The sequence below is a fragment of the Beauveria bassiana genome, assembly GCF_000280675.1.
Source record: "Beauveria bassiana ARSEF 2860 unplaced genomic scaffold BBA_S00086, whole genome shotgun sequence".
NCBI lineage: Eukaryota > Fungi > Ascomycota > Sordariomycetes > Hypocreales > Cordycipitaceae > Beauveria > Beauveria bassiana.
The window spans coordinates 20,124-30,889 of record NW_007930921.1 but is presented as its reverse complement, the minus strand read 5'-3'; the positions used below and the strand labels follow the sequence as shown (position 1 = coordinate 30,889).

General features: G+C 48.2%; 4 protein-coding genes across 4 annotated transcripts; 3 read left to right on the top strand and 1 right to left on the bottom strand.

Moving 5' to 3' along the window:
* Positions 1 to 227: 227 nt before the first annotated feature.
* Positions 228 to 1,578, top strand: BBA_10091 (arylsulfatase, putative; the record flags this gene model as incomplete). Its single annotated transcript, XM_008605188.1, has 3 exons — positions 228 to 248; positions 514 to 1,176; positions 1,231 to 1,578. 3 exons carry the CDS (start codon positions 228 to 230, stop codon positions 1,576 to 1,578), a joined length of 1,032 nt encoding a protein of 343 aa, XP_008603410.1.
* Positions 1,579 to 1,828: 250 nt separating this feature from the next.
* BBA_10090 (XRN 5'-3' exonuclease) lies at positions 1,829 to 4,858 on the bottom strand (the record flags this gene model as incomplete). Its single annotated transcript, XM_008605187.1, has 3 exons — positions 1,829 to 2,309; positions 2,369 to 4,484; positions 4,549 to 4,858. 3 exons carry the CDS (start codon positions 4,856 to 4,858, stop codon positions 1,829 to 1,831), a joined length of 2,907 nt encoding a protein of 968 aa, XP_008603409.1.
* Positions 4,859 to 5,564: 706 nt separating this feature from the next.
* On the top strand, positions 5,565 to 8,778 carry BBA_10089 (transport protein USO1; the record flags this gene model as incomplete). The annotated part of the gene is made up of 6 exons (XM_008605186.1): positions 5,565 to 6,542; positions 6,601 to 7,865; positions 7,915 to 8,188; positions 8,256 to 8,468; positions 8,517 to 8,627; positions 8,698 to 8,778. 6 exons carry the CDS (start codon positions 5,565 to 5,567, stop codon positions 8,776 to 8,778), a joined length of 2,922 nt encoding a protein of 973 aa, XP_008603408.1.
* Positions 8,779 to 9,031: 253 nt separating this feature from the next.
* BBA_10088 (protein arginine N-methyltransferase) lies at positions 9,032 to 10,738 on the top strand (the record flags this gene model as incomplete). Its single annotated transcript, XM_008605185.1, has 3 exons — positions 9,032 to 9,617; positions 9,682 to 9,798; positions 9,870 to 10,738. 3 exons carry the CDS (start codon positions 9,032 to 9,034, stop codon positions 10,736 to 10,738), a joined length of 1,572 nt encoding a protein of 523 aa, XP_008603407.1.
* Between the last annotated feature and the right edge of the window lie 28 nt (positions 10,739 to 10,766).

Sequence of the window (10,766 nt, the reverse complement as noted above, 5' to 3'; positions counted from 1 at the left end):
ATATTTAATAATAAATCTATTTCTTAATTATTTTAAAAGAGCTAATTATAAATATAAATAGTTATTTTTTCTTCTCTTTATAGCTACTAGTATAAAGTTATAATAAATATAAAAAAAAGCTAGTCTAATATTATTTCTTAAAAGATTAAAATATCTAGACTTTTTAATAAATATAATATTATTTAAACACTTACGTATATAACAATGCCTATTTTCTCTTGACAGAAATGGAAAGCATTCCCAGGAGAGTATTCTACTGACTTAATTGCCAAGAGATCTCTAAATTTCCTTTAAAAAGGCATTGAGGCCCAGAACCCTTTCTTCCTTGGGGTTGCCCCCATTGCGCCTCACACTGAGCTGACTGATACATTTAGGGAACCTGTGCCGGCCAGTCGCCATCACGATCTATTCCCGGATGCCTAGGCCCCCAGAAACAAAAACTTCAACCCCGCCCAGGTACTGACTTATTCAGAACAGCGGTATCAGAAATTGATCGCTGACATTGCTGTACAGCCTGGAACCGTAAGTTACTTCAAGGATCTTCCTAGGCTCAACAAATCACAAGTTCAGTATCTCGACAATTTCCAAAGAAGGCGTCTGCAGTCTCTGCAGGACGTCGATGATCTTGTTGAGGGCATCTTCGAGACCCTTCTGGACTATCCTGATGTTTTGGCCAATACTTACATCATTTACACTGCTGACAACGGTTTCCACCTTGGACAGCATAGACTACCCGCTGGTAAGACCTGCGGTATTGAGGAAGATGTCAACGTTCCATTCATAATTCGTGGCCCTGAAATTGCCAAAAATAAGACATTGAAGTCTCCCTCTTCACACACCGACCTCGCGCCGACTCTCTTTAAGTTGGCCGATTTCTCCCTTCGGGATGACTTTGATGGGTTGCCTATCCCCGTTAAATTCGCAGATCACACCCCGGATTCGATCAAGACCGAACATGTCAACATTGAGTGCTGGGGAAGCGGCATTATCGAAGGGACGGTGTTTGCCAACTTGAGTATGCAAGTGACCCCTAATAATCATGACCGTGCATTGACAGCCCCTCAAGAAGGGTACTTCGATCATAACACGTACAAGACTCTACGAATTGTCTCGGAAAAGTATGAATTCATGTACACTGTGTGGTGCAATGGTGAACATGAGCTATACGACATGAAGGTACGTTCAACAATGCAATTCGAGAAAATGTACAACAACCAATATAGCATACAGAGAGACCCTTACCAGACATTCAACTTGCACGCAAAGCAGCCACAATGTAGCTCGTACAACATAGCTCAGCTCGTCAAGCGTCTCGATACTCTGGTTCTGACGCTCAAGAACTGTCAAGGAGATTCCTGCCGTCACCCGCGGAAGGCTATGTTCCCCTCCGGCGAAGTGACTAGCTTGCAGCATGCTCTAGCTACGAGCTACGACGAGTTTTTCTCCTCGCAGCCTTGGGTGTCATTTGATGAATGTACCCAAGGGTACATTCCGGAGCTTGAAGGTCCGGCTCGTCCTTATCTGTATCAGGGATCATTTGCCCGTGATGCGGAGCTCCGTGATGAGCACTGGATTTGAACGCGCAACAAGAAGACCTCTTTGTAGGAAAACACGCACGCTCTTCATGTTGTACTTCGAATTAGATCAGCAGATGGACCACTATATCTGATCTAGCACATACAATATTTGGCCAGGTCCCAATACTTCCGTGCTAGAGAACCCGTAACCTCAACGAGGTGCGTCGAGTCTACAACGAAGCTCTATTGTTGTACATTGGTAAGACAGTCTATAGTAGTTGTGCGACATAATCGTAACTGACCGACCGATGTCAATTCCATCGACCACGAGAATGGTAACCACCTCTCGGGAGATGATGGCCTTGACTAGGACCGTAGCTGTAAACACTAGCGTTAAAGCTTTGGGAACTCCAGCCTTGTTCATGTGCCGGAGGAGGTGGTGGTGGAACACCTCTTCCAAAGCCGGAAGAGCCAGGATGTGGAGGCTGCCAACCACCCTGTCCACGAAAGTGCTGATGGGGAAGAGGGCGCGGATCCTCGCGCCTGTGGTAATTTGACTGCGGGCGGCCATGACCAAAATCTTGTCCCCTACCCCTTCCATTCTGCCTGAAGTGGTGTTGTCCACCAGGGTCATAGCGTCCTCCGCGGTTGCCGCCGCTGTATCCACCTCTCGATGTCTTCCCTCGCAAAATCTCTATATCACTTCGCGTGAGTGCGGGGCTTGGCATTTTGACTCCACGCAGGAGCATCGACTTATGATCATGGGTCATTTTCGGCATGTCATAATTAACGCTATGGGCTGTTAGTGGACTTTCGTGTTGCCATGTCCTGGCAGAATATCATTAACATACCTCATGGAGCGGTCATAGTCTAGGTCTGGCATAGACTTGCGTTCAAGGGGATAATGTAGCGTCCCATGTGGCACATACCCTTCTTGCTTCTCAACGTAGCCAGAGAGTCCGTCGCTTGTCTTGGGGTTGAGTCTGAACTGAGTAGAGCCCTGCTTTTTGGAGTAGAAATTTGTCAGGATCTCGTCGTAGATGCTCTCATGGCTATCTGACAAGAGCAAGACATCTCTTCCGACACCGTTGCGCTTCCTGTCTTCGTCACTAAGTAGTGGGTATCTCTTCTGCACAGCTGCCAGAAGGCGGTCCATTTCAATGAAAGGCAGCAGTGCAACTCCTTGCCACGCCATCTTTTTTCCATTTAAGTCAACTTCGAACTCTTCTGGATAAAAATCAATGATGAGACTGTCCTGGTCAGTCATCAAACTATGAAACACTTCCGGCAAATTATCACGCGAAGCAGCTGGCAGGACACTCATGAGCTGTTCGAACGGTCGAGAGACGGTGCCTTTTTCGAACGTAACATTGGCCTGCGATATGTCTTTGAAATCGGCTGCGAATGGTGCGTAATGGTATGGATAATACCATTCCCAGGACGGGCAGCCTTGAAAATAATACTGCAAAACCCACGCCAATCCTTCAACATATGCATGGGCAACATGTGTGCGAAAGGATATGTCGCCAGGGTCTCTGTGGAATTTGAGCTGGTAGTACCGATCAGCATATCCATCTTCCCATAGCCTAACCGGGTCCGCTGGGGTCTCAGGTTTATCACCCGGAGTGTTCGTGCCTTGTGCATCGTTTGAAGTCGACTCCGCAAATGCCTCGACAGCTGAGAGTTTCCTTTTGACCGGTACTGAGTGTGATGGAGTATCTTTTGTGTCTTTCGAATTTGCTTCAGGGCTTAAAGCTCCTCTACCTGCCTTCAAGCGCTCTTTGAGTACACTCGCAGCACTTTTGTTGGCAACATTCGCGTCGGCCGCACCCGTGCGATTGACAGTCATGTCATGAGTGATGGCTTTCAACGGTGCGATTGGCATTGATCCGATGGGGTGCAGAGCAAGCCCACGTGAAGGGTCTTCGTGTCCGCTTTTGAGACCTTTACCATCACTGCGGTTATCCCGTCCGGTCGCGCCATTATTCTGCAGTCGGCGACGTTTTGCACTCGCTTCACGGCGGTCTTCCTGTTCTCTTCTCTTCTTGAAAATCATATCTTCCTGCCCAGCAAGTCCGTCCAAAATACACTGAGCTCGTTCCAAGTCAATGTGACCATCTTTTGTGATGTAACCACCGAGTGCGGGTAGATTGCGTTTCCAAATGGTTGTAAGGGTGTCAATGCCGTGTTCACGTATTTCCAGAGCCGGTAAGTGTGGAAGAAAGTCATTTCCTACAAAGCAGCACATGAAGATCCAGTCATCGATGACGCGCTCGAGATCGAAACGGAAAGGGAGCTCAGGAATTGCGAGTTCAGCGGCCAGGTATTCTCTTAGCACGGAGACATGCAGCCAAATGAAAGGCTTAAGTGTCAATGCATTGTTCTTTGCGTCAAACTCTTCAGTTGGCTCTTTTGTTTCACCTTTGCAATTTTGCGCATCGTGCCCTTTCTGACCGCAAAGCTTACAGGCCCGAGCTTTGCTGTCCTGAAAGAAGACATCTTCGCGCAGGACGCGAAAATGCGGCTCGTGAGTTGCAAGTCCCAGCATAATCAGATCAGCGTCCAGACCGTAGATGACATGCCGAGTGTTAGGGTCATAATCGGGGCTAGCGCGCTGGGATCTAACAAAATTCATGATCTTATGTTCGCCCTCGCCTGGTACGGTGGCGTCTGAGATAATGACCTTCAGTTTCGCCCAACCAGGATCCGTATTCAGTTTATACTGGCACCAATAGCGAAGGCTGCTTGCCAGTATATCCATAAAAGGTGTGCCAGGCGTGATCGAATTGTTGTCGAATGCTTTCTTCGTTACAGATTCAGTGCTCTCAGCAGTAAGACTGCCCCCATTTTGCTGTTTGAGCAGCTTGATCAGCTCTTGCTTGTCATTTTCTTTTTCTTTGGCTTCCTGTGCCGATCGAAATCGTCTCGATCGTTGTTGATTCATCTTGGCACGGGGCGCAACGCCATCTAGTGGACCGTTAGCGATATGAAGCTAAGAGAACAACAATTACTGTGACACCGCGAGACGTACCGACTGCTATCATGAGAATCTTTCGTGGTCGAACCATGTTAACCACTCTGTCCGTGTACTTAAAGATTTCAAGCATCATTTCTTCTTCATCTTTAGGGGCTGGCTTGTCTTCCGGATGTGCACAGGGATGAACAATGCCATTCATGTCGAGATAGAGATTGTCCAGCTCTTCGCCGTTTGGATTTGCACGAGTAATGTCGACTGGTATCTCGGTGCCATCGTCCATGACGATGGGCCGATCCTCGACCACAGGAGATATGATCTTCGGATACTTGTTCGAAAGCCATCGAAAGGCAGCTGGAATACCCATTTTGAATTCTCGGTATTACTTGGTGGCAATGTGCACGGCCGTATGCTGCTGTCGAATAGGCGTGAAGCGGTACTTCTTTGCTGAAGCTGCAATGCTGATCTTTCAGGAGCTATCTGATGTTCTCATTGACAACAAAAGATGACGGCCATAAATATATCGCACAAGATAGTCAGCTTGAATAAGTTCTTCCTTCGAGTACAGCGATCAGGTACTCGCCCATCGAAGCTTAGTCGCGACGTGAGAAAATCAGAATGTATTCAGTACATAGGCTGATAAGATAACTTGCTTATGTAATTTAGCGACCTAGACGAGCTTACGGGCAGGCCACAGCTCATTCATTGGACAGGCTGCCTAGCATACTTTTCACAATTGAAGACAGTACGGGCCAAAATTTGAGATGCCACACTATTCATAGAGATAATAGCAGTTAATGCAAAAGAACTATCTGGAGCTGCAATGCGTGGCGTGGGAGCTCCTCCAGACCTGGGTGGGACAGAGCTCCTTACCTATTCCAACATCTATCTACCTGGGCCGGCGGAGCTTCTTCAAACACTGAGGACAGCAAAACCTCCGTCTCCTTTTGCAACAGTGGAGAAACCTCACCACGGCCGACTCTGTTGCATTGAACAGACTGTAAATAAACCGACCGATTCACACCCAAGAAACTCAATGGCACAGAAATCACAATAGCAGCACATCCGACGCTATGTTCTCAATCGCGACAGCACCGGCCAAGCAGTCCGCGACGGATACCATCTCTGTACTTAGCGGAAGGTTAGGCTCTGCTACTCTGCTAGAAGACCGCCGGGCGGCAATTTTGGGGCTACGATCGTTTGCAAAAGACTTCCCAGCCACCGTCTCCTCTAGCGCTTTGAGAGGGCTCATTGGGAGCCTTGCAAAGGACGGAGAGGATGTTGATACTGTCAAAGTTGTGCTAGAAACGTTGCTCATGCTTTTCACACCTAATGAAGATAGCCCCGAGACGTCTGATGAGGTTGTCTTGTGGCTTGCTGATGAGTTCACACAGCGCCAGGAGAATGTTACCTTACTGCTCGACTTTCTCGAAACGAACGACTTCTACTCCCGCTTGTACTCGCTACAACTTTTGGGAGCAATTCTTTCTGCTAGAACTGAACGAACAGAGGAATGCATATTTACCGCGCCGCTCGGCATACCTCGCTTAGTTGCGACTCTCGACGATCAACGTGATGCGATTCGAAATGAAGGCATAAACCTTCTTACAAGCTTGACACCGGCTTCGATCGATATACAGAAGCTAGTCGCGTTCGAAAACGCATTCGAAAAACTGTTCGCAATTATTGAATCCGATGGGTCGCTATCAGAAGGTGGAAGAACTGTAGAGGACTGTCTCATTCTGTTGGCGAATTTACTTCGTCGCAATGCCTCAAACCAGACCCTATTTCGTGAATCTGGATGTATGAAAAAGTTAGCGGACCTGTTGCACAGTGTTTTGCAACCCGAAAATGGCGAAGATGTGGCAATTTGGGCCCAATCACAAAGAAACAGAAATCTGTACGCGTTTCTAGCAATTCTGCGGCTACTTCTTACACCTGGCTCCGCTGGCGTTTCACGCAACCAAGAGCTACTCTGGAAGCACCGGCTTTGCGCCGACGTACTTCATTTAGCCTTCAGCCCAGATGTTCAGATGGAAATTAGAGCGGAAGTGAGTAGAGTTATGCCTAGTCAGTTGCGTGGCGAGTCGTTGAGCTAACCCTTTCAAGGGCTTGATCGCGTGCGGTGATATGATTCGCGACTCTGCAGTGTTGCAGGAGAACTTTGCTCAGCTTAGTGTCTTACGGGTAGGGGGCAGCCGTCTCTCTGCAAATGAACTCAGACCTCGCTCACAGGTATACGTCATTGATGGACTGCTTGACCTTATCCTGAATCTGCAAGATAGCGCAGCTTTCAACGTTCGTTATGCGGCTAATGAGTGCCTCAAAGCCTACTTCTCTAATCATTTGAACGTTCGACTGCATTTTCTAACAAGAGCTATTGAAGGCTACCTGACAGGCAGTGAAGAGACAACTAATGCACTGACTGTTTTGCTGGCGCCCTCTGCCGATCAAGCGGCAAGCGACCCTTATCACCTCTGGTTTGCTGCCGTCATTACGTTTCACTTGCTATACGATAACTCTGCTGCCAAAACGAAAGCCCTTTCGCTTACCGAAGGCGATGCTGCCGAGGACGAGGAGCTAGTGACAAGCATCCAGACCGTTACAGCACATCTCCTGACAGGTATTCGGCGAGGTGCTGATGCACGTATATCGGTCGCTTATTTGATGCTTCTGACAATATGGCTGTTCGAAGACTTGGACGCAGTGAACGATTTCCTGTCCGAGGGGAGCAATATTCAGAGTCTCATTCAAGTCATTTCGCAGCCTATCCTGGAGGGAAGCGAACTAGTTCAGGGACTTTGCGCCATGCTTCTCGGCATTGCTTATGAATTTTCTACAAAAGATTCGCCCGTGACTAGAACGACGTTGCATTCTATCCTGATCACTCGGCTAGATCGAGAGCAATATCTTCAGCGACTCCTCAAACTGCGTTCACATCCTTTGCTGCGAGACTTTGAAGCATTACCGCAGAGGAGAGACCCGGCGTTACTCAGTGGCTTAGCGGACGTGTATTTTGACTCTGTGTTTGTCAACTTTTTCAAAGACAACTATAGTCGCATCGCGAGAGCCATTGATAGAAGCCCGGAGCTTGAGATTTCTGTCATCACCAATGGTGTCCAGAAAGGAATCTCTAGAGAACTGGTAGATTCTCTGCGCGAGCAAATCCGAGAGAAAGATAGGGCGATCGCGGAAGCGAAGTTGGCTTCTGAGTCTCAAGCATCACGCCTTGGCCAAGAGCAGTGGGAACACCGCCATTTCAAAGAGGAAGCAAACAAAGAACTGCAGAAGGTTCGAGAGGATGCCAAACGAGAAACAGCGGCCGCCAAAGCAGTACAGGAAGGTACTCAGAGGTCCCACGAAGCAGAAATTAGGTTCGTTTGCAACACTTCTGGCGAGAACACCCACTCTGACCATCACAAGGAAAATGCAGAGCATTCAGTCTGCGAAGGATGCCGAAAGCCAGAAGCAAATTGTAGCTTTGGAGTCCGCTTTAATGAAGAAAGAAGCAGAATTTGAGAAAAACGTTGCGTCCATGGAAGCGGCTATTGCTGCCAAGGTTTCTGCTTTGGAACAGCAATTGATAGCAGTGAAAAAAGTTGCCATAACAGAGGCAGAGCACATAAAAAGGCGCAGTGACGGTGAAATTGCCGACCTTCGCGCAACCGTCAGTAGCCTAGAAGCCTCTTTGCAAAAGGTAGGTTTTCTGGCAATCCAGCACAATCAACTTCGCAATCTAATAATCTGAGAAAAATCCAAAACAGGCAACGAATGAACGCGAAAGAGATTTGCAAAACAAGCAAAGTGAGTTACAAGCCAAGTCACGCGAAGCCGACGAACTACGCAACGAACTGCATTTCTCTCGTGAAAAGCAGACCGCGACGATAAAAAAGTTGCAGAACAAGACGAAGGAATTAGAAAAACAGCTCGAAGAAGCCAGGCGACAATTGGATGAAGCGCGCAATGCCACCGCCAAAGTATGTCATGTGTTTCTGCTTGAGGAAGCAAGCCTAACGCGATGCCAGATCGAATCAGTACTCGCAAGCAGTAGAAGGGAGAAAGAGAGCGTCCAATCCGAGCTCGACGATCTGCTGATAGTCTTTACGGATCTGGAAGACTCAGCGGCAAAGCAAAAGGTACGACGCCATTGGTGAAGCTATCCCTCACCGGTACGACTAACATGTATCTCAATTTGTTTCTCTACAGAAACGCCTTCGTGAGCTAGGCGAACCAGTATCAGATGGTGAGGAGGACGAAAGCAGCGATGAGGAGAACGATGTCGACTAGAGCCGAAAGCAAACGAAGTCCAGAATGAGAATATCCACAATCTTTTGCGCTGTAGCTAACTAGTAACACCTCTGCTCCGCCTACCTCTCGGGCATTGGCACTAAATAAAGGTGGTGTGCTATGGCAACTTGCGAAATTGCAAAGTGGAGTGACGAGTTTTAACATCATCTGTGGGCCCGCGAGAAAGAACTACCAGAACAACATCACGCCGTCCAAGCTAAAGTTGGACCTTTAAAGCAAAGACTTCGATCAAATGTCCATTTCCAGCGATTCCGAAAACTCGGATACAGCCGACTGGTTGGATGTAGAGCCTGATGAGGAGAAAATTGTCTTTGTATCACTGTTTGATGCCAAGACTTTCTCTAGCCTGGAGGGTCTTCTTACCTACTGCACGTCTCAGTACGCCTTCGATTTGGTCGCTACCGTGCACCGTCTTGAACTTGAGTTCCACGATGCTATTAAACTGATAAATTTTATCCGAGCTCGTACGAAGGAGAAGCAGAATCTGCCCACAGCTATCTCGACTCGAGACTTTTCCGACGATAAGTATCTCAAACCCGTCCTTGAGAACGACGCTTTGCTCTTCTCACTGGATGAGATTCTCAACGAAGGTCCCGAGGATCCCCGACATGACTCATCCGAGAAGAGGACATCTGTCGAAGCCAGAAATAAAGAGCTTGAGGCCGAACTGGCCGCCATCAATGAACGGTTCGCTAGTTATCGACTGGCCGTAGAGGAGACACTGGACAAGCGGTGGGGCGACGAAAACGAGGCTGGAACCCTGAGCGAAAAAAAGAAGGACTCTTCGGATTATTACTTCGAGTCGTATGCTTACAACGGTAACGAATACTGTTTTGGGTGACAAGGTGAAGTCCAGCAACCAGCTAACATGCCGTGCCGTAGAAATTCACGAGACTATGCTCAAAGATGAGGTCCGTACCAACGCATACCGTGACTTCATCTACGAGAACAAGCAATTATTTCAGGGGAAAACAGTTCTAGACATTGGATGCGGAACAGGTAAGCAAGCGAAGGAAAGCAAGCGAAGGAAAGCAAGCTCTAAGGCAGTTCAACGTGGCTAACGCCCTCAGCAATCCTGAGTATGTTCTGCGCTAAGGCCGGTGCTGCGCAGGTGATCGCGGTGGACAAGTCGGACATCATCGATAAAGCTCGAGAGAATGTATTCAACAATGGGCTGGCAGGAACTATTACTTGCTTGCGTGGTGCTATTGAGGACGTAAAGCTCCCTGTTGATCAGGTTGACATTATTGTCAGCGAGTGGATGGGCTATTGCCTGCTTTATGAGGCTATGCTGCCTAGCGTTTTATACGCGCGCGACAAGTATCTTCGACCTGACGGCCTCCTCGTGCCCAGCTCTGCTACCATTTGGGTGGCACCGGTCCAAGATTCAGAATACGTCACGGATACTGTCTCGTTTTGGAGAGATGTTTACGGATTTGACATGAAGGCCATGCAGGAGTGCATCTACGACGAGGCCAGGATCCTCACAGTGCCGCCTGCTGCAGTATGCGGACAGCCATGCCCATTCAAGATTCTGGATCTCCATACTGTGAAGCCGGAGGACTTGTTTTTCACTGCGAACTGGGAATCTCAAATAACGCGCGATGTCGATTCATTGGATGGCTTTCTGATTTGGTTCGATAACTTCTTCGTGAATTGCCGGGCCGATAGAGTACCAGCACCTGAAATAACGCCTGACAGCTTCGTGAAACAGAAGCCTGGCTATGTGGCTTTTACTACTGGACCATTTGGAAAGGAAACGCACTGGAAGCAAGGGCTTTTGCTCCAACCATCCACACAGCTGAAGGCCTCGCAGCCAAAACTGACCGGCCGAATCGGCTTTTCTGCCTCGGAGGAAAATGCCAGAGCTCTTGATATTCAACTGACATGTACTGAAGAAGGTCAGGAGGAGAGAGGCCGACTGTGGAAACTGAAATGAGTTAAGACAGACTCGGCTTGGTTCTTAA